Below are 19,776 nucleotides of genomic sequence, written 5' to 3'. Positions count from 1 at the left end.
GTGGTTCCAGTGGATGGGAGCTGAGGAAGCGTTGCTCCAAGTCCACCATGAAAATGTTAGCATATTGTGGTGCCATGCGTGTGCCCATGGCTGTGCCATTAATCTGTAGATATAAGTTGTCACCAAATTCGAAGTAATTGTGAGTGAGTACGAAGTGACAAAGTTCAGTGGCAAGGTGTGCTGTGGTTTTGTCCGGGATAATATTCCTTATGGCTTGCAGTTCATCTGCATGTGGGATATTGGTGTATAAAGCCTCCACATCCATGGTTGCTAGGATGGTGTCATCTGGTAGGTTGTCAATGCACTGTATTTTCCTGAGGAAGTCAGTGGCGTCCCATAAATAGCTGGGTGTGCTGGTGGCATAGGGCCTGAGGATAGAGTCCATGTATCCTGAGCCTCCTACTGTGATAGTGTCTCTTCCTGAGACAATGGGGCGTCCTGGGTTACCTGGTTTGTGGATTTTGGGTAGTAGGTAGAATCTTCCTGGTCGTGGTCCCTGGGGTGTGTCCGTATGGATGCATTCTTGTATGTCCATGGGGAGTGTTTTTAATATTTTATTGAGTTCCCTTTTGTATTGCTCCGTGGGGTCAGAAGGTAGTATTTTATAGAATGTTGTGTTGGAGAGTTGTCTTTCTGCTTCTTGTATGTAGTTATGTTTGTCCATCAGAGAATCACAAAAACTCAATTCCTGGCAAAAACACTTTATTTCTTGAACAGCTTTAGGTTACACAGTAGGAGGGCACAACAGGGCATGATAGCAATGTACTACAAAAAATAATACAACCCACTTCACCGTTTTTGACAGCAATTGTGTTTGTGTGATTCTCTGATGTGAAGTGAGTTGTGTTATTTTTGTGTAGTACACTGCTTTCCTGCTCTGTTGTGCCTTCCTACTGTGTAACCTAAAGCAGTTACAGAAATAAAGTGCTTTTGACAGCAATTTTTGGGGTGATTCTTTAATGTGAAGTGAGTTGTGTTATTTTTGTGTAAGATACTGCTTCCATGCCCTTTGGTGTCCCCCCCCCTGCTGTGTAACCTAAAGCTGTTCAAGAAATAAAGTGTTTTTGACAGGAATTGTGCTTTTGTGATTCTCTGATGTTAAGTGAGTTGTGTTATTTTTGTGTAAGATAGTGCTGCCATGCCCTTTGGTGTTCCCCCCTGCTGTGTAACCTAAAGCTGTTCAAGAAATAAAGTGTTTTTGACAGGAATCGTGCTTTGTGATTCTCTGATGTTAAGTGAGTTGTGTTATTTTTCTGTGTGGGGGACTGCTGGTGTAATGTGTCATTATGCTTTGCCTACTTGTACTTTGGAAGGGAGAAAATAATTTTTTAAAAACTTTATTTTGTGTTGTTCTTGTTTTATTCTTTGTTGTGCAGTTGGTTCCCATCATAGGGAACAATGGGGCTGTTTGGCCAGCCATCTCTGTAGGTGGTGGGGGAATTTGAGGGAGGGTGTCTGTGGTTCAGGTGCTCTTTCACAGGGACCAGCTGGCACTCAGAAGTGTGCCCACCATTGTGGCACCCCTGGGCTGTGCAGAATTGCCCAGGGAAAGACAGTTTAGAAGTTCCCAGCATAGGGAACAAAGGGAGAGGGCTGGCCTTTGCCAGCCTGTTCCTGGGGTTATGGGTGTGGGGCTGCTGGGGGTGGATTTGGGTCTGTGAGGGGCTAATGTGGGGATTTGGGTCTGTGTGTGGCAGCTGGGGGGGAATTGGGTTTGTGTGGGGCTGTAGGGGGTGGACTTTGGGGGCTGAGAGCACCTACTTGGGGAGGCCATGAAATGGCCCCCCCAAGTGGGAGCAGTCTGAGCCTTGGTGGGGGGTGGGAGGAAGGGTGGGAGAAGGGCCCCAGAGGGTTGGGGGGCATTTTGCATGCAAAATGCCACCCCTGGCAAGACAAGCCTCCCCCAGCTGTCAGTGGTAGAGATGAGAGCACCTACTTGGGGAGGCCATGAAATGGCCCCCCCAAGTGGGAGCAGGCTGAGCCTTGGTGGGGGGTGGGAGAAGGGCCCCTGAGGGATGGGGGGCATTTTGCATGCAAAATGCCACCCCTGACAAGACAAGCCTCCCCCAGCTGTCAGTGGTAGAGATGAGAGCAGCTACTTGGGGAGGCCATGAAATGGCCCCCCCAAGTGGGAGCAGTCTGAGCCTTGGTGGGGGGTGGGAGGAAGGGTGGGAGAAGGGTCCCAGAGGGCTGGGGGGCATTTTGCATGCAAAATGCCACCCCTGGCAAGACAAGCCTCCCCCAGCTGTCAGTGGTAGAGAGATTAGAGCACCTACTTGGGGAGGCCATGAAATGGCCCCCCCAAGTGGGAGCAGTCTGAGCCTTGGTGCGGGTGGGAGGAAGGGTGGGAGAAGGGCCCCAGAGGGTTGGGGGGCATTTTGCATGCAAAATGCCACTCCTGGCAAGACAAGCCTCCCCCAGCTGTCAGTGGTAGAGAATGAGATTAGAGCACCTACTTGGGGAGGCCATGAAATGCCCCCCCCAAGTGGGAGCAGGCTGAGCCTTGGTGGGGGGGTGGGAGGAGGGGTGGGAGAAGGGCCCCTGAGGGTGAGGGGGCATTTTGCATGCAAAATGCCACCCCTGGCAAAGGAAGCCTGCTTCTTCATTTTTCCCCATAGGAAATAATGAAGAAGATGAGCAGCAGCATGCTAACAATATGCTGCTCCTTCGCTTTCTTATGGGAGGATAGGGGGACCTGCTTTGGGGGGCCATAACATGCCCCCCAAAGTCCAATCGGTCTGATTCTTGGGGGGTTTGTAGAGAGGGGTTAGAGGAAGGTCCCCACCAATTTTGGGCTGATTCGGTGGGAAAATGCCTCCCCCAGACGTCCGGGAAGATGCCGGAGGCATTTTCCCATTGAAAAAGCCGAAAGCCGAAACGTTTCGGCTTTTTTTCTTTCGGCTAGCCGAAACGTTTCGGCTTAGCCCGAAACGTTTCAGCTAACCTGAAAGAAGCCGAAACACTTTTGTTTCGGCTTTCTTTCGGCTTTCAGAAAGCCGAAATGCACATCCCTATTCATGAATATTGCAACATGTCCGGGTGTAATAAAGTCAGTACAAATTCAAATCCTTGCATTGGCTTTCTTTCTTTCTTTCTTTCTTTCTTTCTTTCTTTCTTTCTTTCTTTCTTTCTTTCTTTCTTTCTTTCTTTCTTTCTTTCTTTCTTTCTTTCTTTCTTTCTTTCTTGTGACCTTTCCATGCACAGAGCAAATGCAGAGGTGGGATGGATGTAAAAATCCTCCTCAAGCCTGATCTGGGTCCGGCTTAGAAACCACAGATTTCGTGTCCTCTTCTACGGGAGCATTGCCTCTGCTGCAATATTACAACATTACAGTTTACAGCGTCTTAACCACCCTTAAAAGGCTACAACGTAATGCATGGCTTTACTTACGTTACATATGCATGGAGATTCTCACATTACATCAACCGGATTGGGTGGCCGTCTATTCCAGGGCGCGCCCCACTAATGAGCAACAAAGCTAAAAATACTCTCATCTATTTTTAATTTTTTTTTATTGGATTAGAAATCAATTTAATATTCATTACAATCAATTCCCTTTAAATATTCCAATTCTAACCCCCTCCCTTCCCCCCCTTTTGTTGACTTCCAACAGTTTTCCAACCCCTTTTCTATTTTCCTCTTACTCTTTCCAGACTTACTTTATTCTGTTGAACATACACTTTCATTCTCTTCTAAGCTTATCTATTATAACACAGTGCTATTTCTATTCCCTTTCCCACTTGTCTTATCAAACTAAGTATTACATTCCTGACATATATTCCTTAATAATGTAACATTTTATCTGATTATTATTCTCTGTTCTCTAACTTACTCATTCTAGTCTCATCAATATGGGACAATCAATTTGTCCCCTATTCTGCAAAGCTCTAAGTACTTCTATGAACATTGTGTACCTTCAATATAAGTCAATCAATTTAACTTATACTCTATTTGTTACTATTTACTTCCTTCCACCTCACTTAAATTCATTCTGTTTTGATTATATAATTTGCCCTTTATACAGTTATCTGCCCGAAACATACTCAGTTAACTTATCCCCTTATAATTCTTACAATAACACCTCTATAGTTTAATACTGTATATAATAATCTAGTAAAACAATTGCTTAGAACTTCTTATTTAACTTCCCTTCCCCCGGTAAAGTCACTTCTCTCTTCTTTTGTTGTATTTCAGTAGTTTTCAAACTGCCACAGTTCTCTTCCCACCTCCCACTTTTTCACCAAATATTGCTTCAGCTTCTCCCAGTCCATGTTAAACTGTCCTGGATCGAGATCTTTTAGTTTCCTTGTCATTTTGTCCATTTCCGCCATGTACAGCAATTTGTAAATCCAGTCCTCCACTGTTGACACTTCTTGTACTTTCCACTTTTGCGCATACAAAAGTCTAGCCGCTGCAGTCATATAAAATAACAATGTCCTGTATTGTGCTGGAATGTCCTCTATTCCCAAATTCAGTAGCAGGAGTTCTGGGTTCTTATTAATTTGAAATTGTAAAATCTCACTTATTGCTTCTGTTATTTCCCCCCAGTACTGCCTAGCTACCTCACAAGTCCACCACATGTGATACAAGGATCCTTCATGCTTTTTACATTTCCAGCATTTATTTGACATATTTGTATTCCCTAGCGCAATTTTCTTTGGTGTCAGATACCAATGGTAAATCGTTTTATAGACATTTTCCTTAATATTAGTGCATGTCGTAATCTTCATCGTGTTTTTCCACAGGTGCTCCCGTGCCCCCATTGTTATCTCTTTGTTGAAGTTTATTGCCCACTTCACCATTTGAACTTTAACTATCTCGTCTTCTGTTAGCCATTTTAGCAACACTTTATAAGTCTTAGAGATTTCCTTTTTGTCCTCTCGCAAAATTACCTCCTCTAGTTCCGAATTCTCCATTCTTATCCCTCCCTTCGCACAGTCCGAGTTGTAGAGATCTCTGATCTGTCTATACTGAAACCAATCATAACTTGGAGACAACTCATCTTGCGTTTTGATTCTTAATTTAGAAAATTCTATTCTTGTTATTTCATTGTACGTTAAACATTGTTGTTCATTATCGACAGTTCTCGGATCTATTAGTTCATATGGGACTACCCAGGCAGGGATTCCCTCCTGTAAGTAATTTCTATACTTCTTCCAAATTGTGAAGAGGCTTCTCCGAATATAATGGTGCAAAAACATAGAGTCTGCTTTAACTTTGTCGTACCACAGGTATGCGTGCCATCCAAATTTTTTTTGTATCCTTCTAAGGCCAGTAGTTTGCAGTTTTTCAGCGTCATCCAATCTTTCAACCACACCAGGCAAATTGCATCATGGTAGAGTCTTAAATTGGGCAGCTGCGTTCCACCTCTTTCTTTTGAGTCCTGCAATACTTTCATTTTCACTCGAGGCTTCTTGCCTGCCTAGACAAAATCCGATATTTTCCTCTGCCATTTTTCAAATTGCTTAGAATCCCGGATAATTGGTATTGTTTGTAACAGAAACATCACTCTCGGCAACACATTCATTTTAACTACTGCAATTCTTCCCAACTATGACAAATTCAGTCTATTTCATTTAATCAAATCTTGCTCTATCTGTATCCACAATTTCTCATAGTTATTCTTAAACAAATCTATATTCTTTGCAGTCAGTTCAATTCCCAGATATTTCACCTTATTTGTTACTTCACAGTCTATTATTTCCGTTAATTGCTGTTGTTTTTGTTTAGTCATATTTTTACATAATATCTTTGACTTCTTTTTATTTACGTAAAATCCCGCCAAATCTCCAAATTCCCTAATTTTCTCTATTACCTTTGGCATGTTCTCAATTGGGTCTTCTACAATTAACATTATATCATCCGCAAATGCTCTGACCTTATAGGAAAAGTCTTCTCGAATCTGTATCATCAGTGTTTCCAGAACCAAAATAAACAACAATGGGGACAACGGGCAACCTTGTCTTGTACCTTTACCTACACTCAGTTTCTTAGTCACCTCGTTGTTCACCACAATTGCTGCACTCTGGTCTTTATAAATTTCTTTCACTGCTCTTATGAATCTTTCTCCCATTTGTAGCTGTTCCATGGTGGCAAACATAAAGTCCCAGTTTAAATTGTCAAATGCTTTTTCAGCGTCTACGAAACCAACCTCCTTATCGCATAGTTTGTCATAATAGTCAATAGCATTTATCACTGTCCTTAAATTGTCCTTTATTTGTCTGTTTGGTAAAAAACCAGCTTGTTCCTCCCCAATAACTTCGGACAACCATCCTTTTAGTCTTTCCGCCAGTATCTTTGCAAAAATTTTATAGTCATTGTTTAATAACGAAATAGGTCTGTAGTTTTTAACATTAGTCAAGTCCTGTCCCTCTTTAGGGATCAATGATATATTGGCCTCGCTCCAAGTGTCTGGAGTCCTTTGATCCTTCAATACTCCATTGATCACTTCCTTTAAAAATGGCACCAACTCGTTAGCCATTACCTTATAAAATTTAGCTGTAAGTCCATCTGGGCCTGGCGCTTTCCCCAAATTAGTTGACTGTATTGCATTCCTTAACTCTTCCGTTACTTCACTGTTCAGTTTATTCCTCCATCCTTCCGAAATTACTGGGAGCTTCACTTTACCCAAGTAACTCACTATTGAGTCTTTATTCACTTCTTTTTTTATATATAGCTTTGCATAAAATTTATAGAAGGCTCTACTAAAGGCAGTTTGCACCATCCATTCCACTTGCCCATTGGTGGATGGGTGGAATGGTGCTGACATGTGGAGTAATATGCTACCATAAAAGAAGTTCTGTCAGCTGCAGGTTCAGGGCCCCGTGACCTAGTCTTGTCAGTGAGTCCTTGGCAGTTCGCACCATACGTTCCACTTGCCCATTGGTGGATGGGTGGAATGGTGCCAACATAACATACCTGATGGCGTTGTTGTCGAGGAACTGCTAGAATTCCCTGGACATGATGTCTTGCCACTTCAGGATTCTGGTGATTCTGGATTTTTTTCTCACTTCAGGTAAACTTGAAGCAGGAAACCCAATTTTTTTGGCAATGCACACCCCTAACTGGCATTTCCCATCAGGCATATGAGACAGGCTCAAGGATTCCTTGGGCGATCAGGCACTCTAATTCTTCCTCAATGCATGGCTTGAGTGCAAAGGGTACCCTTCATGCTTTGAGGTGAGTCGGCAGGACTGATGGGGCAAGGTCGAACGATACAGGCAGCCTGGTGTAGCATCCCAAGGATCCGTCGAAGCCAGTGGGAAACTCAGCGCAGACTGTGTCCAGATCAGATTGGGCAACTAGTTGAACTCCGGTGACTTGGATGCCCAATGCCTTGAACCAATCAAGTCCCAGCAAGCTCGTGTGGCGCTCCTTGACAACAATGAGATGAAGGGGGACATGAAAGTCCTTGGCCAACTCCTGCAACCAGAATCTTACGACCCTGGAAGTCGGTCAGGATGATGTCTCAGGGCTCGAGCTGTTTGTTCCTTCCCATGGGGCACACTCGTTTGAAGGTGTTCATTGAGATGATTGAGAGCGCTGACCCGGTATCCAGCTCCATCTCACACGGCGACCCTTCAATGCACATGCTGACATGAATCTTTTCCCTGGTGCCCATCTTGGCGTTCAGGATGATGGTCTTGCCTGAATACCCAGTCACAGAGTGATGTTCTTCGGGCCAAGAACTTTTTGTCACTGGCCAATGATGGCACAGAGCGAGGCGCAGAGACTGCTGTGGTGAGCCTCCAGATTTGACAGCTGTACGGGCCTGTGCAATATGGCCCCTCCTGTTGCATTTCCGGCATTCAGCATTGCGGAATGTGCACTGTCGGCGTTCGTAGTCCTCTCCACAGCTAGCGCAGGGGGACCCTTGATACTTCTGGTGAACCAGACGTTTGGGCCATGCTGCTTGTGTACGGAGAACTTTGTCTTCCTCTTCAGACTTGCTCTCCATGTCCTCTTGATGAACTGGCTCTGGCTTTTTTGGTAGCACCGGACTCCTCAACTGCCACACGTTTTTAGTAGACTGCTCTGCCACTTCAGCTGCGATGGCTTCTTCATATGCAGACTTGAATTCAAGGCTCTTTTTGGTGAATGGGTGCTGCTGTAGCTTCTTGTCACAAAGACTGCACGCCTGTCAATCACACAAGGCATCTTCAAGGTCAGAGAATTTGCACAGCCGAGCTAGCTTCCGGAAGGCCGTGATGAAAGTAAAGATTGTTTCACCTGGTACCTGGTACTGCTTGTAAAAGGCATGGCGGCTGGCAATTTTTGAAGGTTGCAGTGAGAAATGCTTTTAGTTTCTCTTGTATAGTGTTGAATGACACTGCTTCAAGTGTTTCCGGCGCTATGAGAGTGGGGGAGATTTTGAATGTGGGACAGCCACAGGCACTGAGGAAAGCAGCTTTTTCCCATGCAGTGCTGGTGATATCGTTGGCCGTGAGGTAGAATTGGAAGCATGAGACGTAGGAGTCCCAGTTCTCAGCTTCATCATCGAATGGCTTGAACTGACCCTTGGTGGCCATACTGTCTGTCGTTCTCATGCAAATGAGGGTGGCGGAGGCGACAATTCCTCACCGGTAAGTGATTTAGCTAAGCACCGCAGGGCTGCCTACCCGCCTGGAGTGATTCAGCTCTGGGTGCTGTAGGGCTGCCTACCCACTTTTCATCCCACCTTCATTGCCAGTATTGTGTACTGAGCCTTGTGCTCAAGAATGATTTCAGTCAGAGGTGATTTCAACTCAGAACAACATGTTTATTGCAAGTCAGAACAGACATACAACTCCAGTTCCACAAAAGCCAAATATATACAATGAAACCCCGCCCCTATATTAACCATCAACCAATAGCAACATGCACCCCCAAATATCATCATTTGCCTGAACTAAATACAATATAACAAATTTACATGATAGTGATTGGTCGTTATTTAGAGAGGACCGATTGGCTTCTGCCAACACTAACTACCAATGAGTTTGGCTCCTGCCAACAGTAACTACCAATGAGATCTGATCCTAGAAGAGCCTATCATTTATTGAAGCTAGGCCCAATACATAACAAACTCCTCCTTCGGAAATCCTTGGAGTTTTGGTGGTGGTGCCTATGGAACCCCTTGGGCTGGCAACCCCCAGGATTGTAAGGGGACAAAGACTTCTCAAAACAGTGTCCAGTGAAGCCATGATGTCACTTCCAGCTGTATAACCAGAAGAGACAACACTATGTTGCTGGGTGCTCTTTCCCTGAACCTCTATGGAAAAAACATAGTGTTGCGGGAATCCTAAATTACCCTGTTATCTGGTATCATCATTTCCAGTTACATAGCTATAAGTGACATTACTGTATGGCATTGCCCCCACTGTTACTCCCACTGCCTGCCCTGTGCTCTGTTGGGCTGGAATCCTCAGGAAGAAGGCAGTCACCTTCTTACGTCTAGAGGACCAGTTGATCTAGCAATGCAGCTCTCAAGCCTTGACCTAAATAGGCCTCAAGCCTCAAGCTGAATGCTGGCGGGTGTCAGACCTCTGGAGACTGCTGGGCTCTGGCTAGTATCCTGTGAAGGAGTATCACAATCAGTAGTTTGTTCTGAGGCTGCAGGAAGTGGTGTGTTGCCAACCTTGCACTTCGCCTCCTTTGTGCAACTTCTGCCTAGGCCTTTCACCGCAGTTGTTTCTGTGGCATGGAAGAGGATCTTGAGTGGCTATGAGCCTTGGCAGATGCTTGGCAGAAAGACAGATATATAAATATAAGTATTTTAAAATAAATTGGAATGATGTTGGCATTTTTATCAGAAAGCATGAAGATTACTTTCTGGAACCCCTTAAAGCAACTTGTAAGATAATAATCATCGTAAATTACCCATTAAGCAAACAAACAGAAGCTGGCAATTTCATTATACAACAATCACATCTTACTAACTCACGTAGACATTGAGGGCTTGGACTCCATCCATTCACTGTGCATGTTGAATTGTCATCTAAGGTTTTTTTGGTTGTTTCATATCCAACTTTGCACTTGTAGTGCAGGTTTTCCTTCAAGAAGAAAACTGGTTTATTCATGCTGATGATAACATTCTCTTCAGTTGGCTTTTGGCATGTTTCTGAAGGATCCAAGAAATAGTATTATTATTGAACAGTTTTTTATTTTACACAGGTCCAGTTCATCTATCTAAATCCTCTACATAAGGAGGCCCCCTGATACCAGATGCATGGAGGAAGCGACATGAGTGTAGGCAAAATTAGATTGCAGACATTGGTCCTATCACCGATTCATGTATGTATGTATAATAATAATAGTATTTGATTTATATACTGTCCTTCAGAACAGCTTAGCACCCACTCGGAGTGGTTTACAAAGTATGTTATTATTACTAAGAACAAAGCCCGTTGTAGGAAAAAATACAATGGGCTCTAAAAAGAGGAGGGCGGGCAGGTGAGCATTGCCACTTGCTTTGCTCCAGATCCCCATTGGGTGAAGGGGGGCATTACCGCTTGCTCTGCTCCTGATCCCAGCTGGGTGCAGGGGGGCACTGCCACCTACTCTGCTCCTGATCCTGGCTGGGTGAAGGGGATGCCCTCTACTCCATGACTGATCCTGGCTGGGTGAAGGTGGTTAGGCATTGCAACCTGCTCTGTGCCTGATCCCAGCTGGGTGAATGGGGGGCCAGCAGTACCACCTGCTCTGCCCCTGATCCTGGTTGGATGAAGGGGGGCAGGCATTGATGCTTGCTCCATGTCTGATCCCAGCTGGATGAAGGGGATAGGGCATTGTCACCTGCCCTGCTCCTGATCCCAGTTGGGTGAAGAGGGGAGGGCATTGCCACCTGCTCTGCACCTGATCCTGGCCAGGTAAAGAGGGGTGGGCTTGACCTCCTGCACCATGCCTGCTCCAGGCCAGGGAAGGGGGGCATGCATTACCACCTGCTCTGCACCTGATCCCACCTGGATGAAGGGGGGCAATCATTGCCACATGCTCGGCTGGGTGAAGGGAGGGAACTGCCACCTTCTCCTTGTGTGATCCCAGCTGACTGAAGGGGGGCAGGCACTGCCTTCTGCTCCATGCCTGATCTCAGCTGGGTGAAGGGGGGCAGGTATTGTCATGTCCTCCATGCCTGATCCCAGCCAGGTGAAGGGGGGTGAGCTTGGACTCCTGTTCCACAGCTGATGCTGGCCAGGTGAATGGGGGAAGGCATTGCCAACTGCTCCCTACCTGATCCTGGCCGGGTGAAGTGGATCAGGCATTGCTACCTGCTCCACATTTGATCCTAGTCAGGTGAATGGGCATTGCTTCTTGCTCTGTGCCTGATCCCACTGGGGGGGGAGGGGCCATTGCTGCCTGCTTTACACCTAATCTCGAATGGTTGAAGGGGGTGGTCATTGCCATGTACTCCACATCTGATCCTGGCCGGTAAAGGGAGTGGGCATTGCTGGCTGTTCTGCACCTGATCTTGGCTGAGTGAAGGTTGGGGGCATTGTCACCTGCTCCGTGCGTGATTCCCACCAGGTGAAGGGGGTGGGCTTTGCTGCCTGCTCCATGCCTGATCCCAGCTGAGTGAAGGTGGAGCAGGAATTGCCGCATGCTTTGCGCATGATCCCTGCTGGGTGAAGGGGGAAGGCATTGTCACCTGCTCTGTGCCTGATCCAGGCTGAGTGAAAGGTGGGGTCAGGCATTGCCTCCTACTCTGCACCTGATTCCTGCTGGGTGAAGTGGGGCGGGCATTGCCACCTGCTGTGTGTCCTGATCACCATCCGGTGAACTCAGGGGCAAAAGGAAGGGACAGGCCACCTTGCCTGCACTTCCCACTGCAGTATGCTCTCTGGAGGCATGGACTTCCTTGCCTAGGCTTACCACCGCAGCAGTGCCCTCTGGAGGCACACCAGGATAAAAAGTGAGTCATCTGAAACACAGCTTGCCTATTATATAATAGGATTATCTCCACAACAATCACTCTGTGTGTGGGGGGGGGGGGGCTGAAAGAGCTCTGAGAAGTTGTGACTGACTCAAAGTCACCCAAGCTGGCTTCAAGCAGAGGAATGGGGAATCAAATGCTGTTCTTCAGATTAGAGTTCCTCCACTCTTAACCACTACACCAAACTGTTTGTATGTATGCAGGGTTTTTTTTCTGGAAAAAGAGGTAGCAGAACTCTCAAGAGGGAAATGAGGAAGAAACACACAGGATTCTTTGGAATAATATTATTTTCATGCCCTATTGATGAATATTTTCAAGAGGTACTGGAACTCCATTCCACCACGTTCCTGCTGAAAAAAGCCCTGTATGTATGTATGTATGTATGTATGTATGTATGTATGTATGTATGTATGTATGTATGTATGTATGTATGTATGTATGTATGTATGTATGTATGTATTCAATTTTTATACCATTTCTCTTCCTTTAAGATCTTGAAGCTGTTTTGAGGGATCACCACGGTGGAAAGTTTGTGAGCAGCGGCTGTATGGAGCTAGTAGGGGCCTGTGAGTATCATGATGCCAAGGTATAAAGGTCTGTGAATAATGCCTTCACTATATTGTCGAAGGCTTTCACGGCCGGAGAACGATGGTTGTTGTGGATTTTCAGGGCTGTATAGCCATGGTCTTGGCATTGTAGTTCCTGATGTTTCGCCACCAGCTGTGGCTGGCATCTTCAGAGGTGTAGCACCAAAAGACAAGAGATCTCTCAGTGTCACAGTGTGGAAAAGATGTTGGCAGGTCATTTATATCTACTCAGGAAGGTGGGGTTGGGCTGCATCATCCTGTAAGAGTTTCCCAGGGTGTGGAATGCTAATGTAGGGAGGCTTCACAGTATCGTGAGGAGGTTCTTTTGCATATGGATTGGTGCTTGAAGCCTCCCTCCATTAGCATTCCACACCCTGAGAAACTCTTACAGGATGACGCAGCCCAACCCCACCTTCCTAAGTAGATATAAATGACCTGCCAACATCTTTTCCACACTGTGACACTGAGAGTTCTCTGTCTTTTGGTGCTACACCTCTGAAGATGCCAGCCACAGCTGCTGGCGAAATGTCAGGAACAACAATGCCAAGACTACGGCTATACAGCCCAGAAAATCCACAACAAACAATGTCTTCACTGTTGCTCTATGTAGCTATTTTCCAGAGCATTTCAAGTCTAACCTGGGTAGTGTTGTTAGGACAACTTTTCTGGAATTCCAGTGAAACTTCTGAATTGTGTCAAAACAGACCTGACATTTTTTTGCTTTTATGGCTCATGAGATTGCATTTTTAGGAAGATGGATCCTAAACATCCCCTCAAGACTAATAACTCATTGTAAAATGGAGGGGTACTTATCCTTCTCCTTGACAACCCATCTTCCAGAGGGTTGATGCCATGGCACCATTTTGAATGAAGGGCCCCAGTGGCTGATTCTCATTATACTCATTATTTTAACTTAAAACTAGTGGCTTGAGCTTCAAATTAAATCTGAATAATGATGCTAGGGAAGAGCATATTTAATTTAGTAGCACAGGGAATTGCAATTGCAAAATTGAATTGCAATTTTATTGTAAATCTCAAGCAGCACTCTCAAACCCTTGAAAAAATATTCACTTTTAAAAGTGCCTGAACATGTTCTAAATTGTACTGTGTTTAATGCATGTGTTTTCTCACAATGTTTTCAGCAGCTGTCCTTATCTTCCTCCCTCAACTGTCTGCTCAGCTTACCAGACAGAAAACCATGTCCAGTTACAAAAGAGGTTAATTAAGGAGGATTTGGCTTTCCTGATCTTAGTTTATATCTTTGGGCATTCTTGTTAACTTGTACTAATTATTGGTACTTCTCCTATCAGTTGGATTATCCATCTAGGGCTCTTTTAAAAGCTTCTTGTCTGGGTGCCCCTTTTCAAATGGAAGGCATTAGGATCTATTTATACAAAAATGGATCCTGCTCCTCCTGCAATTTTTGCAGTTAAGAATATGGCACATAATCTCACAACAACATCAGTTTGACCCATTTTCACATTCTAAATTAACACCATGGGCTAATCTAGATCTAAAATTTGGGAGGGATTCTTTTTTTATGGAAGGCTTGGACAGAGGGGAGGTTTTATTCTGGATCAATTGATAAGCTTTATTTATTCAGTTGAGATCTAGATATTTGTCAACTTTTGCTAAATGGCAGTTTTTACAACTGCAACATCTGTTGGTATGTAAAAATGGTCCTGCAGCACCGAGTCAATGCAAAAAACAAAACTGACAATATTTGTTTATAAATATTTGCTATTAGTTAATAAATATGATATGCAGAGTCTCAGGAATGAATGGAATAAGGAGCCAGATTTCCCAGTTTTGCCAAAGCAATTGGAAATGGCTTTAAACTCGTCTGTTGCTTCAATGGATCTTAACTTGCAACTTATTAAGCAAATTCATTATGTTGTTTAGTGTATATTGTACACCTCAGTGTTTTTCTAAATAAAAATTAAGTACAGTTTTTAATTGCTGGTACTGTAACTTACAGAATGTGTCTTTTAAGTACATGCATTGTGTATGTTCAGATACTCTTTTGGGGAGGAAGTTTTAACTCATATTAACTTTGTGTTAGAATATTCATTGATTTTTGAGGATGCTTATGTGCTTTTAAACTATTTGCCTGTTTCTTGGATAATCAATGAAAATGGACCATTCATGCCTTTACTGTAGTCAAAAGGCATATATTATAACACTGGTTAGATCCAGAGGAGTTAGCTGTGTTAGTCTGTAGTTGCAAAATAGTAAAGACTCCAGTAGCACTTTTAAGACTTACCAACTTCATTATTAGTCTTCGTCAGATTCATCTGATGAAGAGAGCTGTGGTTCTCGAAAGCTTCTGCTACAATAAAGTTGGTTAGTTTTAAAGGTGCTACTGGACTCTTTAAAAAGGTAAAGGTAGTCCTCTGTGCAAGCACGGAGTCATTACTAACCCATGGGGGGGACGTCACATCCCAACGGTTTCTTGGCATACTTTTTTACGGGGTGGTTTGCCATTGCCTTCCCCACTCATCTACACTTTACCCCCAGGAAACTGGGTACTAATTTTATTTTACCGACCTCAGAAGGATGGAAGGCTGAGTCAACCTTGAGCCAGCTACCTGAACCCAGCTTCCGCCAGGATCGAACTCAGGTCATGAGCAGAGCTTGGACTGCAGTACTGTAGCTTACCACTCTGCACCACGGGGCTCTTCTCACTGAAATAAATGCCCATGTCCCATATTTCAAAGGACTGAGAACCTTACAACTTTATCAATATTTAAACTTACAGCATATATATCAACCATTAATTATGGTCAAAGACCAGCAACAAATGGCATATAGATGCCAATTGTGTATGGACTTATTTTTAGATATTTAGAAACCTTTTATAGATGCTTGTGTGTAGACCTGCCACTATTGTTGACATGATTTTATTTCTATATTCTATGAGGTTTAAAAAAATGAAAAATTGAAATTGCTTAGTGGTGTTTGGGGTGGAAAGAAGATCTGTGGCTTGTTGTTCTAGTCTGGCCTTGTCCAGTTTACCTGCCTGACTCCCAAAGGTGAGTATGTTCTTCTTAACTGATTGTTTCAGACTGAAACTGATTTGTGCCAAACTAAATTCTGAGTACATGCGAAAATGAGGATGACTCTGGGAAATACATAATCCAACCAAGCAAGCATACTGTGAGGATGTGCCATTGGCCAGCTATTCAACAAGCAACAATGCTGAAGGCCGCCATAGTGCAGCTGTAGCATTACTTGAAATACTGCTTGTTTTGAATAGTGAGCAAATTATTTATTTATTTAAAACTTGTACATGCCTGCCTTTCTCTCTCTCTTTTTTTTTTTGCAAAATTTTATTGGATTAGAATATATAATCATTCAATACAAACATTCCCTCTTTGTAAATATCTACTTCTAACCCCCTCCCTTTCCTCCCCCCTTTTGTTTGACTTCCAACAGTTTTCCAACCCTTTGTCTATCTTATTACTTACTTATTACCTCATATAATCTATTAAACATACATTTAGACTCTCTTCTAAGCTTATTATTTTTTTATAACACAGAATTACCTTTAACCCCACCTTTACTAAATCCTATATTCTAATAACACATTGCTAGCATGTTTTACTAATCTTTATATTATTAGTATAACATTTTATCCATTTTCTATTTCCTTACTTAATCTCTTTATTCTCCCCCATATAAGTTAATCAATTTAACTTATATTCTATATATTTCTTTAAACATTTCTTATTCTCAATCGATTTTAATTATATGAAATATCTGTTATACTAAAAACTTAACTACATTAAAAATACCTAGCTAGCATGCTCATATATATTCATCATATACATTCATAATAATACATCTATTATTTAATACTGTGAATAATAAAACAAAATTTTCATCTTAACCCTAACCATAGCTTAGAATTTAATAATTAAATCCCCCTTTCCCGGTAAAGCCACTTCTCTCTTCTTTTATAGAGTCTCAATAATTCTCAAACTGCCAGTTTCCTTTCCACATCCCATTTTTTCTCCAAGTATTGCTTCAGTTTCCCCCAATCCATATTAAACTGTCCTGGATCAAGGTCTCTAAGCTTCCTTATCATTTTGTCCATCTCAGCCATGTACAGCAATTTGTAAATCCAATCTTCAATAGTTGGTACTTCTTGCAATTTCCACTTCTGCGCATATAAAAGTCTAGCCGCTGTTGTCATATAGAATAACAATGTTCTGTGTTGTGCTGGAATATCTTCCATTCCCAAGTTCAGTAGCAGCAATTCTGGGTTTCAATTAACTTGAAATTGTAAAATCTCATTAATCACTTCTATTATTCCTCCTCAGTATTGCTTAGCTACCTCGCAAGTCCACCACATGTGATACAAAGATCCTTCATGCTTTTTACACTTCCAGCATTCATTTGACATATTAATATTTCCTAGCGCAATTTTCTTTGGTGTCAGGTACCAACGATATATCATTTTATAAACGTTCTCTTTAATATTTGTACATGTTGTGATCTTCAAAGTCATTTTCCACAGGTATTCCCACGCCTCCATTGTTATCTCTTTATGAAAATTTATCGCCCACTTCACCATTTGAACTTTAACTGTCTCATCTTCTGTATACCATTTTAAAAGTACTTTATAGATCTTTGAAATTTCTTTTTTACCCTCTTGAAGGATTACCTCTTCTAATTCTGAATTCTCCATCCTTAATCCTCCTTTCATACAGTCCGAATTATAAAGATCTCTTATCTGTCTATATTGAAACCATCCATAACTTGAGGACAGCTCCTCTTCTGTCTTTATTCTCAATTTAGAGGATTCCAATAATGTTATCTCCTTGTATGTTAAACACTGTTGTTCATTTTCGACAGTCCTTGGGTCTATTACCTCGAACGGAACCACCCAGGTAATTTTTATACTTTTATACTTTTATACTTCTTCCAGACAGTAAAAAGGCTTTTCCGAATATAATGGTGTAAGAACATAGAGTCAGCTTTTACTTTATCATACCACAGGTATGCATGCCATCCGAATATTTTTTTGTGTCCCTCCAGAGCCAATAGCTTGCAATCCTTCAACGTCATCCACTCTTTTATCCAAGTCAGGCAGATTGCTTCATAGTATAGTCTTAAATTGGGCAGCTGCATTCCACCTCTCTCTTTAGCATCCTTTAATACTTTCATTTTCACCCGAGGCTTCTTGCCTGCCCACACAAAATCCGATATTTTCCTTTGCCATTTTTCAAATTGTTTAGAGTCACGAATAATTGGAATTGTTTGTAGCAGGAACATAACTCTCGGAAGTACATTCATCTTTACTGCTGCAATTCTTCCCAGCCACGACAAATTCAGCCTATTCCATTTAATGAAATCTTGCTCTATTTGAGTCCACAATTTCTCATAGTTATTCTTGAATAGGTCTATATTCTTCGCGGTCAGTTCGACTCTCAAATATTTTACCTTGTTTGTTACTTCACAATCTGTTACTTCCTCTAGTTCCTGCTGTTTCTGTTTAGTCATATTCTTACATAGTATCTTTGACTTCTTTTTATTTACATAAAATCCAGCCAAATCTCCAAATTCCCTAATTTTCTCCATTACTTTTGGCATATTCTCAATAGGATCATCCACAATTAACATTATATCGTCCGCAAATGCTCTGATCTTGTAAGAAAACTCTTATTTTTATTCCTCGGATTGCATCATCCTCTCGAATTTGAATCATCAATATTTCCAAAACTAAAATAAACAACAATGGAGACAGTGGGCAACCCTGTCTAGTACCTTTACCTATTGTCAACTTCTTAGTCACATCTTCATTCACCACAATTGCTGCACTCTGGTCTCTATAAATTTCTTTCACTGTACAAATGAACTTTTCTCCCATTTGCAGCTTCTCCATTGTGGCAAACATAAAGTCCCAGTTCAAATTATCAAATGCTTTCTCAGCGTCCACAAAGAAGAAACCAACTTCTCTATCACAACATTTGTCATAATATTCAATAGCATTTATAACTGTCCTTAAGTTGTCTTTAATTTGTCTGTTTGGCAGAAATCCAGCTTGCTCCTCTGCAATGAATTCAGACATCCATCCCTTTATTCTCTCAGCCAAAATCTTCGCAAAGATTTTATAGTCATTATTCAGTAACGAAATTGGTCTATAGTTTTTGACACTAGTCAAGTCTTGTCCCTCTTTAGGAATCAGTGATATATTAGCTTCACTCCAAGTATCTGGAGTCCTTTGATCTCGCATGACTCCATTGATCACCTCTTTCAGAAAGGGCACCAGCTCGTTTGCCAGTACTTTATAAAATTTAGCTGTAAGTCCATCCGGACCTGGCGCCTTTCCTAATTTTGTCGACCATATTGCCTCTTTTATTTCTTCTTCCATCACTTCTCTATTCAATTTATCTCTCCATCCTTCAGAAATTGCAGGGAGCTTCATCTTTCCCAAATAGCTCATTATTAAATCTTTATTAACTTCTTTTTTTTGGTACAACTTTGCGTAAAATTTAAAAAAGGCTCTACTAATGGCTGTCTGTTCCAAATGTATTTTGTTCTCCTTGCAAATTTTATTTATGGTTCTTTTCTCCTTTCTTTTTTTTAATTGCCATGCCAGATATTTCCCAGGTTTATTTGCACCCTCAAACGACTTTTGGTTCATTCTCTTAAGATTCCATTCCATTTCTTTATTATTCATTGCCGCCAACTGTTCTTGAAGGATTTTAATATCCTGATATAACTTCTTTTTCCCTGGTCTCTTCTTTAATTGAGTCTCTTTGGCTTTTATTTTTTCCATAATCTCCAATCTCTTCTCCTCTCTTTTCTTCCTAGCTCTAGCATTTAAGTCCATTAGTATGCCTCTAGTCACTGCCTTATAAGTGTCCCATACCTTATTTCTTGGTACTTCGTTGTTCATGTTGTATTGTATAAAAAACTTAGTCTCTCTTCGCAACAATTCAATATTTGCCTCTTCTTGCAATATATCTTCGTTTACTCTCCAACCTCTTCTTTTTATTCTTTCCCCAAACCTCCACATAATTGGATTATGATCTGAGCCTACCATAGGCATTATTTCCACGTCCTTAGTCCAAAGCACTAGGTCTTTGGAGGCCCAGATCATGTCAATTCGTGACAAGGTGGAGTGTCTTGCAGAGTAAAATGTAAATTGTCTACTTTTAGGATTCTGTCTCCTCCATACATCTTCCAAAGTTTCTTGTTCTTTTATTGCAAAAAAAGACTTTGGTAATAGTCCTCTTTTCTTTTGTGCAGTAGCAGATTTCTTGTCTTCATCCA

The 19,776-nt window shown here is 42.3% G+C and overlaps 1 protein-coding gene across 2 annotated transcripts in view; it reads right to left on the bottom strand.

Annotated features, from left to right (window-relative positions):
- Positions 1 to 19,776, bottom strand: part of CFH (complement factor H) — a 108,280-nt gene that overhangs the window by 29,120 nt on the left and 59,384 nt on the right. For both annotated transcript variants that reach the window (XM_054981646.1, XM_054981647.1), the window contains exon 11: positions 9,923 to 10,099. In XM_054981646.1, coding sequence (XP_054837621.1) covers positions 9,923 to 10,099 — 177 coding nt within the window. The remainder of the gene's footprint in view (positions 1 to 9,922; positions 10,100 to 19,776) is intronic.

The sequence above is a fragment of the Eublepharis macularius genome, chromosome 5 (assembly GCF_028583425.1).
Source record: "Eublepharis macularius isolate TG4126 chromosome 5, MPM_Emac_v1.0, whole genome shotgun sequence".
NCBI classification, from domain to species: Eukaryota; Metazoa; Chordata; class Lepidosauria; order Squamata; family Eublepharidae; genus Eublepharis; species Eublepharis macularius.
Note: the sequence above shows the minus strand (reverse complement) of the source record. Positions and strands in the feature narration are given on the sequence as shown.